The sequence below is a fragment of the Podarcis vaucheri genome (genome assembly GCF_965113315.1).
Source record: "Podarcis vaucheri genome assembly, chromosome: 7".
Lineage (NCBI taxonomy): Eukaryota > Metazoa > Chordata > Lepidosauria > Squamata > Lacertidae > Podarcis > Podarcis vaucheri.
In genome coordinates this window covers 33928440-33948338 of record NC_138765.1, presented here as the reverse complement: position 1 = coordinate 33948338, position 19899 = coordinate 33928440, and the positions used below count along the sequence as shown (strand labels likewise).

General features: G+C 45.2%; 1 protein-coding gene across 12 annotated transcripts in view; it reads right to left on the bottom strand.

Annotated features, from left to right (window-relative positions):
* CSMD2 (CUB and Sushi multiple domains 2) overlaps positions 1 to 19899 on the bottom strand; it is a 492929-nt gene that overhangs the window by 119073 nt on the left and 353957 nt on the right. For all 12 annotated transcript variants that reach the window (XM_082233181.1, XM_082233177.1, XM_082233182.1 and 9 more), the window contains 7 exons: positions 18829 to 19017; positions 17742 to 17858; positions 8245 to 8460; positions 7627 to 7815; positions 3450 to 3619; positions 1808 to 1964; positions 116 to 307 (listed from right to left, as the gene is read on the bottom strand). In XM_082233181.1, coding sequence (XP_082089307.1) covers positions 116 to 307; positions 1808 to 1964; positions 3450 to 3619; positions 7627 to 7815; positions 8245 to 8460; positions 17742 to 17858; positions 18829 to 19017 — 1230 coding nt within the window. The remainder of the gene's footprint in view (positions 1 to 115; positions 308 to 1807; positions 1965 to 3449; positions 3620 to 7626; positions 7816 to 8244; positions 8461 to 17741; positions 17859 to 18828; positions 19018 to 19899) is intronic.

Here is a 19899-nt window from a genome sequence, read left to right as displayed (position 1 = left end):
ATGGCACCAGCCACCACTGTCAAAATCATCCAGCTCCTCAGACAATGGCCCCACAGCAGTCATGCTAAAAGTGACCCAAGTGAGTGGATGGTCACACCAAAGGGAGGAGTCATACCTACGCAGATGGGGAGTGGCTGATCCCAGGCTCGCCGCTCCCCAGTCAAGCAAGCCAGCACCCGGCTCCCTCGCAGCGTGTAGCCGGGGTCGCAGTTGAAAGAGACCGAGCTGCCTGCAAAGTGCCCCTCGTCGTGGACTTTGTAGCCAAACTGCGGGATGCCAGGGTCCTCACACTTGATCAGCTCAAAACCTCAAAGCAGAAGAGAGAAGAAACTTGTTATTTTGGAGACCTTGCCTGGCCCAATCCATGCCACTGCATCAGCAGAACCTGCTCACAACTGCAACTTCCACTGGCAGATGAGGCTTTGTTGGTGGAACTATCACCAGGGCCTGCCCAATTGCCACTGACCCATGACAGGGCCTTTTCAGTAGTGGTTCCACATTTGCAGAATGTTCTCCATAGTAAAGAGCATCTCTCTCCATCATTATTTAATTTTAAAAGGAATTTGACAACATTCCAGTTTACCCAGGGATTTGGTGGGCTACTTTGGGAGAAAGCGTTAGGTGTAAATTCAATTAATAATAAATCAATAATCTGAGTGTTCCCAGGATCTCAGCACCATAACCTTGCCAGGATTGAACCACTGAAGGCATAATGATAACTAACAAGCAAAAGGAATAAGTATAGTCGGCATTCGTCTGTCTCAAGGGACAATGGAGGGCACCTTTGTGAGTGAAGTCCAACCACTGTCTTAGCAGCACCAAACCAACCTCCCCAGGGAACATTCCTGGGCAGTGTGTATGGAAGTCCTGGGCTGCCCAGACAACAAGACTCCTCTCTCAGTTTCACTGATGTGGTCCAAAGAAAAGAAAAGCAGTAACAGGCAAGTAATAATAAAGAAGAGTTTGCAGCTGAGTACATAAATATTGCAACAGCAATAGATCTGGAGTAGGTGACAGGACTTCCAGGGCCAATTTCTGTGTAACCATCTCCTATTTTAGAAAATAAAGCATTGGTGATCCACCACATCACACAACCTTGCTATTTGCTGAAAACCCCAAAATAGTGATGGGCAACTGGCAGGCCTTGAGCTGAATGTGACCTACAAGCTCTCAAATGCAGCCTTCTGGTTCCTCACAGCTGCTTTCAAGAGAGAAGAAAATCTGCTCCCAAAGCACAGGCTGCATTACCCACTAAACCACACATTTCTCAGCTCCAAGTGCAATGCTGCTTCACTGATCAGCAGCCTCAACCATGTTAGCTCTGCCTAATAAGTTGTCCTGTGCTTAAGTCAGGATACAGGCAAAATAACCAGAGTGTATTAACCAGCTTCTCCCCAGGGGGAAGAGCCCCATTCCTATTTGTTAGCTAACTCAAGCAAGGCTGAAGCCAAGGCCGGCAAGGGGAAGAACTATGGCCAGAAGCTTTGTTGCTATTCCAGGTGTTAAAAGATCCCAAGATGTGCTTGGGATCACATATTGAGAGAAAGCACTACAAAATAACACTGGGGGGGGGACTTCATGGGAACTAGGGGCTGTGTTCAGAGGCTGGAACATCAGGCTGCTAGTTGAATGTACCTAGTGGGCAGCCCCCCATACCTGTCAAAATGTCCTACAGTGTTTAGGGAACAAGACATGTGGTCCACTGGCTGGAATCAGTTTCCTGCCTCTGCAAGAAATGTAGGAGTCCCACACGATGATGACCCAGCTTTTATGCCTTGTGTCACAGCAAGGTTGTCTATGGACTTACTAGAAAATTGCAGTTCGAATCCTTGACTTGTGCTGTTGCCATCTGAGATGAATTCGAGCCACATGGAGCTGGAGGTGCTGTTGACACTGAGGCCCAACATCTCTGTCCGGCTGAAGGTGCCCAGGAGGCGGGCAGAGTTATTGTTGCCATCATAGATCTGGAAAAGGGAAAAAGAACTGCAACTGAGGATGGGCTCCTCCCCACAATTCTGTCCACCCCCAACCTTTGCATTGTCTTGACCCAATGTCTCCTTCTGGATAATAATTCTGCTCATTTTCTGCTTTTCTTACCTATAAACACTGATGGCCCTCCCCAATTTCTTAGTCCCATTAATTGTGAAATGGGAGATATTTTTGGTGGTTTTCAGGGGTTGCTAGAAGAGAAGTGAGATTTCCCAGAGGTTTTTAAAGTTCTGCTAAGCTGTGTCTAGTGCAGAGTTCCTACAATGCCCCACTCTTTTTGTGGGAAATTGGTTGTCACCATGGGGGGTGGAAATGATACCCCTCATCACCCAATTAATGGCATTTTAATGGACTAATCAGATTATTTGTTAAATTAGCATAAATTTGCATATGATTGAGGAAATAAATATATCTTACAGGAATCACAATATTAAAAGGGACATTCTTTCTGGGATAAGGGTGAAATGAGAAGCTGCTGCTGCTTATATTATTATTTATTAAATTCATATTCTGCCCTTCCATATCAGCAAACATGTCAGTACTAAAACAGCACAATTAAATGCATGTATAAAATGTTTGCATAAAAAGGGTATTGCCTGATTAACTGGGAGGGAGGCGGCTTTTCAGTCAAATAAAAAGTTTCATCCAATCAATCAAACTGATAAATCAATGAAAAGCTGCAGTGAATGGCCCAGAAGTGTATTAGATAGTGTTCACTGGAACTCCCCTGGTGGATACATTATTTTTCTGTTGGAGGGTTTTGTTTGGTCTGTTAAGAAGCAGAAAGGGAGAGGCAAAAGAGGAGAAAGGAGACAGGAAGAGAATGAGAGGGGAAGAGAAAGATGGACATGTAAGGTGGAAACAAAGGAAAAAGAGTGCCCGGGACCTCAGGTCGTGTTAAAGGTGTTCTGTATTTCCCTGTGTGGTAAACCACCTCGTAATAAGCCATCCCTGTCCCACTCCTCACCCCAAATCCAAGGAAAGTATTGTATATTGTGAATCAGTGTACTGAAGAGGATTTAGCTCTTTGGCATTAAACTAGAACAAATGGCAATACAAAGAAAACTCACTTTCCCAGATGAAAGAGGCAGGGCAAATGGAAGTAAATATGAGTCCTTAGTACTAAGCACTTTATAAAAAAATATGAAATGAAATAAGCACTTTGGGGAGAAAGACAGAAACCCAAAGCCTAGTCACCAACATCATCCCGTCCCCTCAAAGAGGCAGATATGCTTTCCCAAAAACTTTTCATTGAAACATCAACCACCATTTTGAAGATGTTTTCTCTGACAAAAGTTTGAGAAAATCTAGGCTGTCAACATTTGGGAAGCAATTGTACTCTGACAGCTGGTTTCTGCTTGGCAGGGTTGCAAATTCTGCTCAGGATTAATCCATTTGGAGATGAGTGGTTTTTCCTCATCATAAGCCTTTCATCTGCCCACCAAATAATTAGCCATTACCTTCAAGACATCCCGGGCCTCCAGGCTGAAAGTCCTGGCTTTGAGTTGAATTCCTTTCCCTGGCTGTGTCTGGATGGAGTAGATACATTCGTGGTTGTTGTTGTAGTTCAGAGGGTAGTTTGGGGACAGCAGGACGCCTTGAGTGCCAGTTACAGAGGAGCCGCATTCAGCTACAGAGAGATGCAGAGTGGTTGGGTTTTAATATTTCCGGAACAGGCCACTAGTATAAAGCGTGAGCACACACACCTTTGATATGTTCCCTATCTGGGTTGGAATCTGCACAAATTCTCCTATCTACACACATACACAGAATTCTAGATCCAACACAAGCACACGCTAAAACTCCCATGAACCACAGAAAAGAAAGCAGTGCCATTGGGGCAAGACTTTGGAGAAGTAGTTCAGGATCCCACGCACAGCAGGGTAAGCAGGGATGGTGTTTCCTCCATTCCCAAGAGGACCAGCTTACCACATTTTAAAGTAAGCAAGGGCACGTTCAGGCACTTCCCTGAGCATGAAAACCCAGTGGAAGAAGTGCACATGCGAACCCTGTGCCGAACGTCCCCACTGAGTGGGGGAGATCTGCAGCGGGTTCTTGTGTTTACTTGAACAGAGGCAGAACTATCTATGCAAAGGATACTGATAAAGCACAGTATTTGCTCATGAGAAGGTTTCCATTTGAGCTCAGGCAAGTGTGAGTAAAAAACAAGAACAAAAAACCCAACCCTGCAGACCTCAAAACAAAATATTTTTTCCCCTTCCAGTAGCACCTTAGAGACCAACTAAGTTTGTTTTTGGTATGAGCTTTTGTGTGCATGCACACTTGTATCTGAAGAAGTGTGCATGCACACGAAAGCTCATACCAAAACCAAACTTAGTTGGTCTCTAAGGATTTTTATTATTATTATTTTGTATCGACTACGGCAGACCAACATGGCTACCTACCTGTAACTAGACCTGCAGACTTCATTTAACATGAGGAGGTTGGGAACACAGAAAGGAGACTGATGCACACAGCATTTGCATGTTTCAGAACTGGCTTCTACAGGGAAGTTCCCATAACACCATTTAACTCCTTCTGGCCATGACACACACATTGAGGAACTCAGGACTCAAAGTTATAGCACTCAGAGTTATAGCAGACCAGTCTGCTGCCCAGCAGAGGGACTGGAAACAACCTCACCTTGACTGAAATATCCAACCAGTCATATCCCCCAGCTCTAGTAAAAGCAAAGCCAACCTCAATATTCCCTTGCAAACAGCCAAGGTGACCAAGGAAGGCAACAGAAAGACAGTGGTCCTGAGAGTTCCCCACAGTTTCACCATTGAAAGCATAGGAAGACACCTCCTTCTTCCAGGTCAGACTATGCGACTCAGAATTGTTACCTCTGATTGGCATTGATGTTCCAGGGCCTCAGGAAGAGTTGTGCTGATGGGAACTGTAGTCCAAAATGCTTTGAGAGCACCAGGTTGTGGAAGGCATATACCAAAGTGGGAACAGAGATCCGCATCTGTCACTTGCTGCAGGCAAAGCATTTCATTGCCTGTTTCAATGTGCAGCCCTGTGCAAGTCTCCTACAGTCACCCAATGTTACAGCCAACCCAGGGATTGCTAGCATCTGGTGTAACACAACCTTTTAAGAAGTGCAATTAGCACATGTGTCTTTATGGAACTCATTAGGCTCCTGATTATTGAGAGTGGCAAAATTACCGAGGGAGCACTTCAGCATATTTAATTCAGGAAAATGGATCTTCAGCAAAAGAAAACCTCCAGGTCCTGAACAGTCCACAGATACATTCACACATATTTTCCAGTGCTCACAGTAAATGTTTTGGCATGTCTACAGGGGTCTCAGTCGCCTAATTGCTCTACTTATACCTAGTAGACATGGTATTGATTCATCACTGCATTCATCATCATGATGATGATATGAGTCAAGGTCTTCAGGGGAAACAGAGCACCTGAGGTGGGACCAGGACCCCTGCATGAAGGTCACACTCTAGGCTGCCTCATAAAAGTGGAGGAGTGGGGGCAGCAAATAGAGATTGTTGGTGAAGAACACCTGGAGACTGAGAGGTAGTTGAGGGAAAAAATACTTCCTTAGCTAGATCTGCTAATAGAGCCTCCTTGAGAAGGTGCAGTATATCTGGAGGAAATTCAGGAATTAATAATGCTGTCTTCTGAAGTAGAGGCTGCTTTTGGACAGTTGAGTAATGAGGTTGAAACACCAGATTCATGCTAGAGTGAGCTGCATGAACACCTTAGCTCTGAGAGAGGTTTCCAGGGAATGAGGAAATTCCTCTAAATTCAGCTGAGGAAAATTTCCCCTGTGAGATATTGAGCTGGTGAACTGCTTGCTCTCCTTCATCAGGGAGATATTCTGTTGTCCTCCTCTCCCTGTGTAGTGAGCACTCCTCAACCAAAGCAAGAGCAGAGCCTCCTGCTGACCTTCCATTGTAACATCACCTGTAACTAGAGTACTTCCAGGAGGAGGGGAATTCATGGGCCTACCTGATCTGGCTCTGAGATGCAGGAGAAGCTGGCCAACTGGGAAGATCTGCCATAGCTGAGCTGAAAGTGGCAGGTGCTGCCATTGAATGTGGGGTGGCTGGTGCGGAGACAAGAGCCAAAACTTGAGTAGAAGCAGAGCTGGCTATAATAATGTCTAATGCCTTTACAGGCTGCAATTTTGCTGCTGCAATTCGCTGAGGGGGGTGGGGAGTGTGGATCCCCCCCTTCCTATTTAAGTACAGGCAAAGAAGCCCCTTGAACAAATCCATTGTTAGCTGATCGTTAACAAAAAAAGATGTGGGGAAACTGGCTAACCTCCCACTGAGAGCTAACTACTAGCATTTTGAAAAGACTTAGCTGTACTGAGCAAAAGGATGGAAGGGAGGGGAATCCAGAGGCTATTGTGTCTGAAGTCAGAGTCTGTTGCAGATAAGCAAACTAACAATTGAATAGGCCTCAATTAATGAGCAGGAAAACACCAGAGCTGTGGAAGGAGAAGAACTGTGTGGCTGGATTGTAGCCTCCTGTAGAAAGTAGCCCACATATTTTGCTACACTCATTTCAGCCTCTAGTCTCACCCATCTTTTGCCTCTGATCCTGCCCACCACAGGTTTGTGACACCCAGAGAATTGATTATTAGATAACGAAGCCCTTCATTTGGAAAAAAAGAGCTCTATTGAAGACCATTAACCATAGTTTTTAGGTTCGCACAGAACAGGCAGCTCCGATAAAGCTCTGGCTTGTTCACCTGCTTCCACGATGGAAGGAACGAATCTTCCAGAAAGGGGCTTGGACCAGGTGCACACCACTTGTTCAATGTTCTGGATTATTAAGTCAGGATTTGATCACAAGAATTCGCTGAGTTTTGCCACCATGGTTGGAGCTACCTATGCTTTCCAAGTCCTGATTTCACTTGCCTACGCTTAGGAAGAATGACAGTGCAGATGGAAAGCTGTTCTAATGTTTTTAACTGCATGTGACGACCCAGCTTTCTCCAGGTCTTTGCTTGTCCATAGATACATAGAATTGTAGAAGGGATCCTGAGGGTCATCTAGACCAACCCCTTCCAATGCAGGAATCTCAGCTAAAGCATACATCACAGATGTGCATAACCTCTGCTTAAAACATTTGATGGAAAATCTACCACCTTCCAAGGGAGTCCATTCCACTTTCTGACAGCTCTTGCTGTCAGAAAGTTCTTCCTAATGTTTAGTTGGAATCTCCTTTCTTGTAACTTGAAGCCATTGGTTTGGATTCTACCCTCCAGGGCAGGAGAACACAAGCTTGCTCCATCTTCCATGTGACAGACCATTAGCTATTTGAAGATGGCTATCATACCCTGTCTCAGACTCCTCTTTTCCAGGCTAAGCTTACCCATTCCTCATAAAGCTTGGTTTCCAGACCCTTGATCATCTTGGTCACCTTCCTCTGCACATGTTCCAGCTCCCTGTTGTCAGAGAAACTCCACACGTGGGTGGTGCAACAGAATGCAAGACAGATCCTCCTATATGTCTTTCACTTGCCTTGCCCTACCTTGTCCCTCCAATGCTTCCTGCTTGTTGGCACTGAGAAAGCCCACAACCCCACAGAGAACTAGCTATTTGCCTGTGTAACATTATGACATGGTAGATTGCCCAAGCAAAATTAAAGCACGTGACCACCTACCAACACACCTTGGCAGAGGCGAACTCCACACACGCCGTCTACCGCCCAGGCAGGTAATGCGAGAGATGCCCTCCAGCCGGTACCCAGGGAAGCAGGAGAAGGTTAAGACATCCCCCACACCAAACTGAAGGCCCTTGCGGATGCTGTAGACCGGCACTTCTGGCTCGTCACAAGGCTCTAGGTCATATTCTGACAGACAAACAAAAAGCAGGCATGGCATTACTGAGCAAGCCAAGAGTTTTTCTTCTCCCACAATTCAAGGGCAGCCCCATGTAGAGCACATTGCTTTATTCTCCATAAGGATCCAACATTGCCCATTCCCACAAGGCTTTTCCTGCTTCCTGAGCTCTTAACTTAACTCCTTCATGTCACGTCAGAGCTGCAGGGGCAACAAATGTTCCTTTGAAAGATTAGTTGCCTGATTTTTGGTGACTGGAGGCATTTTGGACACACACACACACAAAAAAAAAATAAAGTTGTAAGGATTGTGTAGTTGAGGAGGAAGCAGAAAAGGCCGTGTGTGTGTGTGTGTGTCAGACAGCCACATCAAAATATTTAGGAAGGTGGATAAATGCTGTAGGTTAGCTACCCTTGTTTTAAAGGAAAAACAGTGCCTACCTGAAAAGGTGATGTTGAAGCCCTCATAAGAAATGGAGAAGTCTGAAATGAAGCGGATTTGAGCGGAGAAGTTCCCGAAGAGGCCAGCGCTGAAAGGAGCAGGCAGGTGGGAGCCAGTGAGCTGCTTCAGTGGCTGGCTGAAGCTGCCATTCTCCGTGATCAGCAGGTAATCATGGCCACTCTCCAAGTGGAAGGTGTGGAAGGTGAAGAAGACACCTGTGGAGTGACACAAATGCAGGGAGGCACCCCAGTTCAAAGATATGCATCGAGAAACATGGTTGAGCAGCAGCAGCATTAGAATTCACCATTGACTGAGCCACTGAGTTCTATGGCACTCAGCGTTTTTCAAAGAAGCAGCTTTTCACTCCAAAAAGACGACAGCCAAGGCAGTCTAAGGAAAGTTTGCTTTTCTATTTTACTGTTTTGCATATTTTATTCTTATTATGGAACAGGACAAGGAGCTGGCCTCAAACACTGGAAACCTAAATGGGATATCGGGGATATGTAAAGGAAGTTAAGGCATCTGCAGGTTGGAGCTGCTGATTTGATTGGAGCAGCGCCTGCAATAAAGTTAATAAATAACAAAAATAAAAATAAATGGGGACATTTCATCCTGTTTGTTCCTTATTTAGGGGCCTTTCTCACTTTTTGCTTTCAGTCATACAGATTAGAAACTTGACTTCTAAACAAATAGCAAACGATAATAGTGAGATACTCATGAACCATGCACTTTATATAACATCATGTGGAACCTGCACTCCTTTTCTACACTCATGTGTGGAATCACTTTCTCACTTTTTGCTTTCAGTCATACAGATTAGAAACTTGACTTCTAAACAAATAGCAAACGATAATAGTGAGATACTCATGAACCATGCACTTTATATAACATCATGTGGAACCTGCACTCCTTTTCTACACTCATGTGTGGAATCACTTTCTCACTTTTTGCTTTCAGTCATACAGATTAGAAACTTGACTTCTAAACAAATAGCAAACAATAATAGTGAGATACTCATGAACCATGCACTTTATATAACATCATGTGGAACCTGCACTCCTTTTCTACACTCATGTGTGGAATCACTTTCTCACTTTTTGCTTTCAGTCATACAGATTAGAAACTTGACTTCTAAACAAATAGCAAACGATAATAGTGAGATACTCATGAACTATGCACTTTATATAACATCATGTGGAACCTGCACTCCTTTTCTACACTCATGTGTGGAATCACAGCTCACACAGAGCCCTGAACCCGGATGCAGCTGTGCTTTGTCGGGGGTGGGATTTGTATGTAGGTAAAAGCCTTGGGGCTTGAGCGGAGGTACAGTGGAGAAGCGGTACTGCACTGGACCCAGAGTCAGAAGATGGCTCTGACTCTGAGATTTCATTCTCACTTCTTTCCTAAAAAGGTCTTTTTTTAAAAAAGCAAGTCTCTAGGCCTTACCCAGGAAGTCCCATCTTTAGAGTTCAGACTCCCTGACTCCTTTTTTGAAGGCTATATTTTGGTCTGCCTTGATGCATGTGTCACTCTATGACTTTAGAAGTAGACATTAGAAAAGAGGTTGTCTGGCTCCCTGTGAAGGGACTCCACAGACAGAAGCTGTGTTTTTATCTTCCCTGGTAGAGAAAGCAAAAGGTGGCAGCACATACAGGAATACATGCTCTTTCCAACCGAGGTTCAATTTTACTTCTGTTCTGAGTGTGCAAACATTTTTTTAAAAAACATTCTAATGCAAATAAAGCCCACCATTAGGACCTCCATGTTGCAAGCAGAGGCAGCTGGGGTTGAGAAAGCGTTGGTTGCATCAGCCCTGTGCAGTGTTGCTGATGGAGGGCTGAGAGAAAAAAACCCCCCTGCAGTATAGTTCAGTGTTTTTATCTGGTCTGGTCTCATGTCATATTGGGTTGTTTTTTTTTTTTTTTGGGGGGGGGGTGAGGCAGCTGGGGAGATATTAAGCAGATTATAGCAGTAATGTGGGAGGAGTGATTTACTGCTTTCCCACCCCTGGGAAAAACAAGGGGCTCCTTGGGGGGTGGATTGGTGCTGCTGGTATAAATGCCTAAGTGAGTATGACCATTTCAAAGGCTCAGATTTTTTATTTTATTTTATTTTTTGCTAGAAAAAGGAGAAAAAAAGCAAAGCAAAGCAAAGCAAAGCAAAGCAAAGGGAAGGGTGGCTGTTTGACCCATGCTCATAACATCGCTGTAATTACGCATTATAAATAAATAACCACTACAAATGCTCTTAGGATACACTGTTTGCTTTTTAACAATTTATGCTTCAATTTATCCAAGCACGGCCATCTGAACCTTAGTTGCTGTAAATCTGAAATCTCTTTTGACATATACGCCTGCCACCTTTGAATATGGCAAATGCCATGCCTGGCCTTGTGCCTTTAATAGCTGTGCGCCAGGCAGAAATTCAACAGACGAAGCCTTTTTTATTTTTAGTATGGAGGTACAGTTATGGGGGAAAGCTTCACCTCCTGGGATTCAGTCTGTCAGACACGTTATTTGCATGTAGTTGCTGACATATTTTGGGGCCTTCCAGCCATCTGTGAAAAAGGTTAGAAATGCACACACGGCAAACAACATATGCAAATTTGCATCCGCTTTTGCGAATGGCGTTGGGGGGTGGGAATTGCATTCAGTGTATTGGATCTAGAAAAATCCTCTTGACATCTCTAGAATTAAACGAAGTGAGACTTCTTTCTGGGTAAATTTGCCGTGGATCAGGCAGTGTGCTTCTCTTTGGGAAACCCCATAGAGAGAGGTCCCTGAGCTCAAAGGCTGCTGGAAGAAATGCTCTATGATGTTGCCAGTGCATCATCATGGCACCTGAGATGCATGATTGAAACATAATCAGTAATGTTTCACAACTGTTTACATACATTATATCACTCATTCTTACAACAATCCTGTAGTTGGGAGGCTCAGGGAGAGATTGCGGCTTGCCTAAGGCCCTGAGTGAGTTTAGGGTCATATCAACATTTGAACTAGGGATGTCCTGATTTGCAGGTTATTCCCTTAAACACCAGTTCATCCCAGATCAAAGCATGCTGAAAAGGGCATTCTGGTCACACACCAGGGCTGTGGAGTTGGCTGACACACTTAGCAGCTTGTCATTAAGTGATATACAGGGAAGTAACAACTGAACAATACTGTAAGGTACATCATTCTGAACATACACTGTGGTGAAGGGTGGAGACAAAAGTACTCTGCGCATGACCCAAGGCATTCCCTTCTTTATTTACTTATATTTCACATGTTCAGAGAGCGACCACTGGCATTAAAAACAGGTCCAACATTCCTTGCTGGAACTGAGCTTTGCTTTTTATTCTTAGCAAACCTGGGTCCTGCCAGACAAATTGGTCGAGCTGGATTCTGAGCTATCTAATCTCTTACAAATATACTGGGATTTCTTTCTTTCTTTCTGATGCATTTTAATGTCTTAAAAATAGATTTATTTTTAAACTGTAATTTTACAGCTCATTAGTCCATAATGCAGATAAGTTCTCTTGGCCACACAGAAAAGAGATTAAAAGCACAGAGAATCACAGCTGGGAGGCGAACATGGGGGAAAGTCTTATCTCTACGGTGCTAAAACATGAGTAAAAACTTGGACTGAGCCAAAGCCACTCACGGTCGGTACAAAAAATGATCAACTGTGCCAAATACATCTCCCCCGCCCCAACGCTCCTTAAGAATTATCCATCTGCATACTGAGATTGTCAGTTGTTGTCGGTGCCCTCCATGGTACCATGTAGAAATATCTGATTGGTTATGCAGTACAGCGACATCCTCATATTCACTCTATATCTGACTGGCTTGGATCACCTGCATGACTGCTCTAGGAAGCATTGCTCTTACTCATATTGCCCACATTTACCCTCACTGACAACACTGTGCAGCAGGATCTGATAGGCTAGGGAGTATTATGATGGTACCTCAGTCACTGCAAAATATGTGACTTGGGATTGGGAAAGGGAGAGAAGCAGCAGTTGTGGGTGGAGGCTACCAGTGTTAAAGCAGAAGCTTGCAAAAGAAAGTTATGGCTTACGAGGACAGTGTGAAAATGTAGGCTCTGGGAGAGGAGCTTGCAAATACTTTGCACCTTCCTGGTCTCTCTCTCTTTTTTTACTCCCATACCACACTGTGCTAAGCCAATATTAGCATGCTATCCAAACTAGAACTTGTGGTTCAGCTCTCTCTTCATTAACAATGTGGTATAGCCAATGGCATAGAGCTGTCCTGCTGTTTGCCCCTCAACAGGTGGTATTCAGTGGCATATTGCCTCTCATTCTGGAGGTAATATATAGCCATGAGGACTAGGAACCTTTGATGAATAATTGTCCTGTCCGAGCCCTACAAGAATGCATCTATTCTATGCTATTCTCCAATCACTCCTTTGCAAGAACTTCATGCTTATAATTGACTTGGGGGATCAAGATGCCAAGGGTCGATTTCAGCCATCATTTTAACTGTTGCCAGCCAGATGGTTTTGGGAAGCTCACGAGGTATGAAAGCTATAGCCTGCCCTTGTCAATTCTCTTATGTTACCTGGTATTCAAAGGTATACTACCTATGAAAATGGAAGCTCCATGAATTAATTGCTAATAGATCAATGTATTAATTTTTCTGATCCTTAAGAAAAAGCCACTTGAGTGAGAGCCATGACCCCTATTTTAGGGTAATACTACTTAATTATCTGCTTCCACTGATTCACCTTGCCAATCAATTTGGAGAACTGCTTTCCGGTGAAGTGGGGTTTCCATTTGGCTGCGCCAAGTGTCTGAATCACCTAGGCCCAGCTAATCATGTGGCTTCTTCCTGTCTGATATTAATGACGCATTCAGCTTTGAAACTGTCATCATGGCCAGCCCCAGATATACATAACAAACTAAAAGCACATCTGGAAGAGGAGCCCTTGTGCCAGTACCACCAGCTTGCTATGTTGTCCTCCACTAACAGAAGACTCCAGTTCTGAAGTCTTAGTGAAACCACATTCTCCTCTGCTCCATTAAAGTCAAGGACTATTAAAGGAAACTGGGCCCTTGCAAATGAAGAGGCTCTTTTCATCAAAGGCAGATGAGCTAGTAACTGAGAGTTGCAACTCCTGTTGAAAGCTCAGTTTTGAGGATGATCCCTGCTGAAGCAACCTCTGAGCTCTGCGGTCATGAAGCTTCCAGCCAGAGCCCTGCATGGAGCTGTCCAGGGTGCTACATGGCCTTGCCTCCCCTATTGCTGAGGACATCACTCAAAGCAGAACACTACTTAAGGGTGAAGATTCCTTGCCTGGGGATAAAAACCTGTTTCTTATCATATTGAGTTGAAACCAACAGTGTTCTGTCTTCCAATAGTGGCTCCCTGTGAAGGGCTGCATTCCTTCTTAGGGATTGATCAGTGCCTGGGGACCTTTGTGATCAAAAAAACATTCAGCGGTAGCAAGGAGGAGGGGGCAGCTAACTGTAAAGCAACCATGTATAGGAAGAAAAGCTGGCAGCCTCAAAGCTTTGATAGCACAGGATTTAAAAGGCTAGCAACTTAATTCCAATGGATAACAGAAAGCACCGTGCCTAGCTTTAGGTTGGTAAGAAGGAGAGTTTGCTTTCTTAGTTTTCAAAGGCAGCCATGGCTACATTTGCAAGGTTGGATCAGAGACGTCAAGATCCTTGATATGCAAATGGGCATGATTCTGCTGTACCTCCCGGAGACCATGAGACATCAAACCTCTCTGACAGTCTGTGCAAGTCAAGCTGGGTGGGTGGGTGGGGGGAGACGGGGAGACAGAAAGACTAAGCAAGCAGGTAAAAACCCCAAGTCAAAAAAGCAAGACTATGGCCCTAGGGAAATGTGTGCGGGAGGGGAGGGGATGTATGTGTTAGAGCCTTCTTCAGACTCAGAGGGGAAAAGGAGAATACCTGCCTCTGTGTCAAAAACTGGGCAGTGGAAGCCTGTGGAGGTTGGTGCACAGCTCCCCTGTATGGTGAGCAGGCAGGATTGCAGTTTTTAATATCTCCCTAGTAGGTAAAGCATTTCCAGGTACTAGAATGAGTCTGTGCATCCAGATTGGCTAGTGTATCTCTGGCCCCTTTTAAGGCTCTGAGAATCCGCCTGAAGGCTAAAAGCCCCACCCTGCACTAATTCCTTCTCACTGCATTGTTTGTCAAAATCACATTATTTTCGCAGGAAAACAAGCACATCTAGATAGGCAGGTTTTGTTATTTCTGAAAACTCAATAAACACTTTTTTAAAAAGTAATCGGCAGCAGCACACACTATTGAAAACAGAAGAGAGAATGTCACGAAGGCCCACCAGCTGCAACTGCATGGAAGCCTTAGCAAGTGCATCCGTGTGAACAGAGGCCTCGTGCCCACAGACATCTGTACTGCATGCAGAAACACTAGAGGGAAGGAGGCTGACATTTACAGCATGGGAGGAGAGACTACATAGCCCACCCCTCTTCCCACCCACCCCCTTTGTGTCCCGGGTGAATTGATGAGTACAATGATTGAATAAGAACTGAATGTCTCAAAAGCTGGAAGAGAAAAGCAGAAAAAGTCCCTTGCAAATAGCAGGATTTCTCCCACATCTGGGATCATGTTTCATCAACTAATAAACACATCAGATACAAAGTCAAGAGTTGTGGCAGAGCCAGGAAGCGTCCCTTGCTGTCCCTTGGGGTGACAGCCTGGCTGGAGGACAGGTCAATGGAGCTATCAGTCAATCAGCAGAGGAGAGGAGGGATGGAGTGTATTGGACTAAATGTTGATTAAGTTTGCTGGTGGAACAACAGGCCAATGGACAGATCCTCATGTCAACAGCCCAGCAAATGGAGCTGTGGGGAAAACTCAAACACCGAAATTACTTCTGCAACTGGGTGAAACACTGACCCGTATTATTACATTGGGAGTGGGGGAAATGTTCTGATTGTTTTGAAAAAAAACCCCCAGCAACATTGTACTTTATTTCACCCTCTTCATGGGTGAGGTCCAAGTGAACTTCCCACATTCTCTCTATCCTGCCCCTCCCCCCAGGGCCTGGCTCTCCTCAACAAGAGGGACTAATAAAACCTACCTCTTCAGGCTGAGACATTGCCTGAGCAGCAATCATCATTGCTGGCCTCTTGCTACTGGATTCTGCTTTCCCTCTCGACACCCGTCTCTGACCTTGGTGTGAACTCCTGGCTCCTACTCAATGGCTGCCTGCAGCTCAGCTCTGACAGATTGTCTGGCAGTACAAAGCTTCAGGATTAGCTGGCCTGATATGAATAATTCCAGGAGACTGGCTTTCTCCCATGGCCCTGTCAACAGAGCAGGACCTTCTGATTGCTGCACTTCATGGTATGATCTGCTCTGCCCTAACAATGGGATTCAGGCAGGGATGGGGAACCTGTGGCCCTCCAGATGTGGTCAGGCTATAACTTTCATCATCCAAGACCACTGGCCATTCTACCTGTGGCTCATGGGAATAGGAAGCCAACAACAGTTTGAGGGTCACAGGTTCCACACCCCCGGATTAAGGTGAGCTGCCCCTTCCCAATTCTGGTGGGCCTTTATACTCCTTAGCACAGACTCATGCACTGGAAGGTACCAAAAGGCACAAGACCCTTGAACAAGGACAGCCCAGAAACTGCTTAAGCCAAACTTTCCCATGGGATGAGAACCTTCCCTGCTAGGTATGTCATGGACTCCAGTTCCTGCTCTTCAATGCAGGTAGTGCTCCAGATGAGGGCAGGTGGATAGGTGAAAGAGTACTTGGATTCAGGATCAAGGACTGGCCCTTAAAGGTCCTCCTCTCCCAAGTCAGGGATGGTTTTGGGGCCATGGAAAGCTGCTTTGGGTCAGTTTTGAGCTCAGATGTCCTTGGAACAAGTGATCAGCTTTCTATTGACCTGTCCAAGGTCCTGAAAACTCTGTATCTGACTGCCTTCAATATTTATCCTGCGTTTGTGCTCCTGGATTTGAGTAACAAACTGGACTCTTGCCTGCACTGCCAGTTCCTGCCCCCTTTGTGAGCTTCTGATTCCATCTGCCTCCCAAGGGCTTTTGAATGATCCTTGGGATATGACAGCTTACACCAACCATATCGGCTCCACTATTCATAATTCACTCTGGCCCCCTAAGGCTGATACAAAAGGCCCCACAGCCTTTCCCAAAATGAACAATTTCAAGCAAAGGTGTCCTGGGATCCACATCACATGGCCCCACACGGCTTGCAGACACTGCCCACGTAGGGTGGTCGGAAGCCGCTCTTTGATCTTCAGGAAAACAAGGAGCTGCACGAATTACATCTTACGGGAGAGTGTCAGGCTCTGTGTGCTGCACGTTAAGCATAGCAGTAGGATAATGGGAAGCCTCTCATCAGAAGAGAGAATCCAGGGCTGAGTGGATTAATGAAGAGTGGATTGCTCCTGCTCTGTGGGGTACCTTGCACAGTGTGTAACGCCTGCACTAATGCGTTGCGCTTTTCAGTGACTGGTTTATCTGCCTTAATACAATTGGCATCACAGAACTGATTGATAGTGGCTCCCATTGTGCTGGTATCTAGCAGAACTCAAAGAGCAGAGCTGCTGAATGCAGCTCAAAATTAATGTGCACTTATGTGCCTGATTTCCTCTCTCTTTCCCCTTTTAAAAATCTGGCTGTTTGCAGCAGCATTTCTTCAAGTCCCAACTTTGTCCCAAATCAGCATGAATTAGCAGAGGAACCAGCAAATCCTGTGCAGCTGAGGAACTGCATTGAGGGCAGGGTGTGCTAGTGTGGCCTGCAGCAGATTAATACCACAGCCAGAGGGGTACAGGGGAAAGGGTGTGGCGGAGGTTATGTAGCCCAGGACTGCACCCCATCACAGGGGAAAGATGATTAGAAGCAAAGCAGCGAGGAGGTCATGAAAACAGTGTTGGAAGATTGCAAAAATTAAAAAAAGCAGGAAATGCCTGCCTATCTATTGCAGTTCCACATTCCATTCCACTTCAGCACGGTGACAAACTGAGGAACTAGGAAATAGGAGAGAGTTTGGTTCTTGATTGAGGGGCATGCCACAAAAGACAGGGAGCAGGTATAGAGCTCCTTGCTTCATGCTGTCTTTGAGTACATCCCTTCATTTTCTCATAATACAAGGGAAACTACTATCCTTTCAGTTTTATCATTCACAGAGGTACTACCAGTATCACCATATTTATAATTGCTACAGTGCATTTCAAAGCCAATACATTATCTGAGAACTATTACAACAGCATTGTTTTATTAGTATTTCCATACTGCAGAAGTAGGCAGTAGGCTGTGCTGGGACTTAAACCACAGAGGGGTGTACCTTTTGGATCATGTTACTCCAAAGTAAGTTTTTAGTCTTTCCACTTCATGGTAACTTCAGAAAATGTGGTGGAGGGACACCTCCCTGCTCTGAGGATCAACTGGAGACCCACAAAGCTAGATCCTTTCTTTCCACCGCCTGTGGGACAAAAGGTGGGAGCATGTCATGTGAGTTACCTTTGCCGTGAGAAGCTTCTATAATCCAAGTGCAGTTCAAATTGTTGGGGTAGAAATCCGGGAAGCCTGGAGAAAGCACGGTGCCACTGGAACCACGGATGTAGCCTCCACAGAGAGCTGTGATCAAGCAAGGGAAGAAGAGGAGACATTAAAAGCCAGAGCTCTCAGAGGTGGGGAGGGAGGAGCAGTTGCTTAGCAAAGACCCAAGCACCTTCCCAGCTGCTGCCTGGTTTTCAGTCTTGCTTGGGCTAGGCAGCCTGATGCTGTTGGACAGCCTTTATGACAATTTAGCAGTACTGAAGGCACCTGCTTGAATTGTTCCACTGACTGAAGTCGTTGTGTGGGCACATGTGGGGTAAGGCGATCTCATAGGTGGCCCCTGACGCTGCCCTGTTTTTCTATCCTTTCTCAGTTAATTTTGGTTTACTTCCACCTTACTTTCATGAGGTTTTAAAGTGTCCACTCACCCCAATTTTCGATTCATATTAGGCAGGCACCTTCTCTGCACTCTTTTCAGCACCTGCTAAAAACATTTTTTTGTTTTGTTTACACATGTCTACCCAGGTATGCAGAAAGCTGGCCGGTGTTTTAATCTGTTTTTAGCTCATCATTTAATTTAATTTTTTTTCAATGTTTTAAAACCTGCTCTTAACTGCTTCTACTGATCATTTTGTTGTTTTGTGGCCTCCCAGTCAGAGAGGAAAGCAACAGAGAGTCAACAGAGTGCTGGCACCTTCTCTGATGCAAGTGCTTCTGGTTTAGTATGTATAATCCATGACTGGGCCTGACAGCAATACTCTGATCCACTCTGAACCCTGGCCTCATCCCCTAAAGAGTCAGCATACTTGAATTAGATAATCCTAATTCCCTAAGGTTTACATAAATAAGAATTGGTTATGGTAACAAGCGGAATAAAGAAAACAGCAAAAGATAAGAGAAACATAGAAGCTATTTTGGAAACAAGGCTATGAGTCATTTTACTTCATGGAGAGCAGGAGAGAAGGATGGATGGGGCCAATAGTGTAGTGCTCTGTTGTTACTATTCTTTAAGCCCAGACTTTTTAGCTTTTCAACACTCAGCTCTTACCCTCACAGCTAGGAAGAGGCCTGCTCCACTGAAAATTAGGTTCGCACTCCAAAGCTTCACTGTCACTCAAGGTGTAGCCTGCGTCACAGCTGAAGGTCACCAAGGCCCCCACATAGAAATCGTCCCCATGTCGTTGCCCACTGACAGGAATCCCTGGGTCCAGGCAGTGGTCCGATTGGAGCTTTACCGCTGCAAAGAACACAGAGGGAGAGGTTTGGCTGCTGGTCCTGGGCACATATTTGGCCATTGAAAGCATTAAATGCTACATTTATACTTATTTATTTGCAGATTTATAAGCAACTTTACAACCCAAAAATACTAGAGTGATAACAAAATAAGAGAAACACTTAAGTTTAATTGGATATCACATTGTCTTAAATTTACTTGCTTATCACATTGACTCAGCTTCAAGGTATTTGAAAGCAGAAGTGGGGGTGGGGAGAGAATCACACCTCACGAGATAGACATAACTCTGCACAATAAGGAGGGATGGCCCACCCTGTTTCACCACCTGAAGCAAAATAGGGATTGCTGCCTCCTGGGCTGCCCTGCTGCACCCCAGTTCCACAGTACTTGGCGGGAACCTGGGTCCTTCTCAAAGTATGGCTGTTCTCTCGGCTTTTCCATCTGAGGGTAGGGAATATGAGCAGAAATGCTACATGCTGGAACCCCTCCTTCTGGTAGGTGGAAGTGCTGGGATGGGCAGAGTGCTGCCTCTTGCACTTCCGCCACTTGAGGTGGGAGCTTACACCCTGTGTCATGGGCGGGCTGGCTCTGTCAATAGGTAATGATTTTAGGACTCTGTCTTGGGCTGCAATCCTCTGTACATTTACTTGGAATTAAATCCCATTAAACTCAATGGATTTACTTTTGCATTATGTTGGGCTGCCAGCTGATCTTTAAGGGGACAGGGTGCACTTTGGATATGAGGTTGCTTTCATTCTGACCTGGTAATGTAACAGGCAATGGAAAAAAGGCCTGAAACTATGCAAGGGAAACACAATACAAATTGGGGTGCGAGAAGTGATCAGTTACATATCATTGCATAGCGTTTAAGGACTGAAAACAACA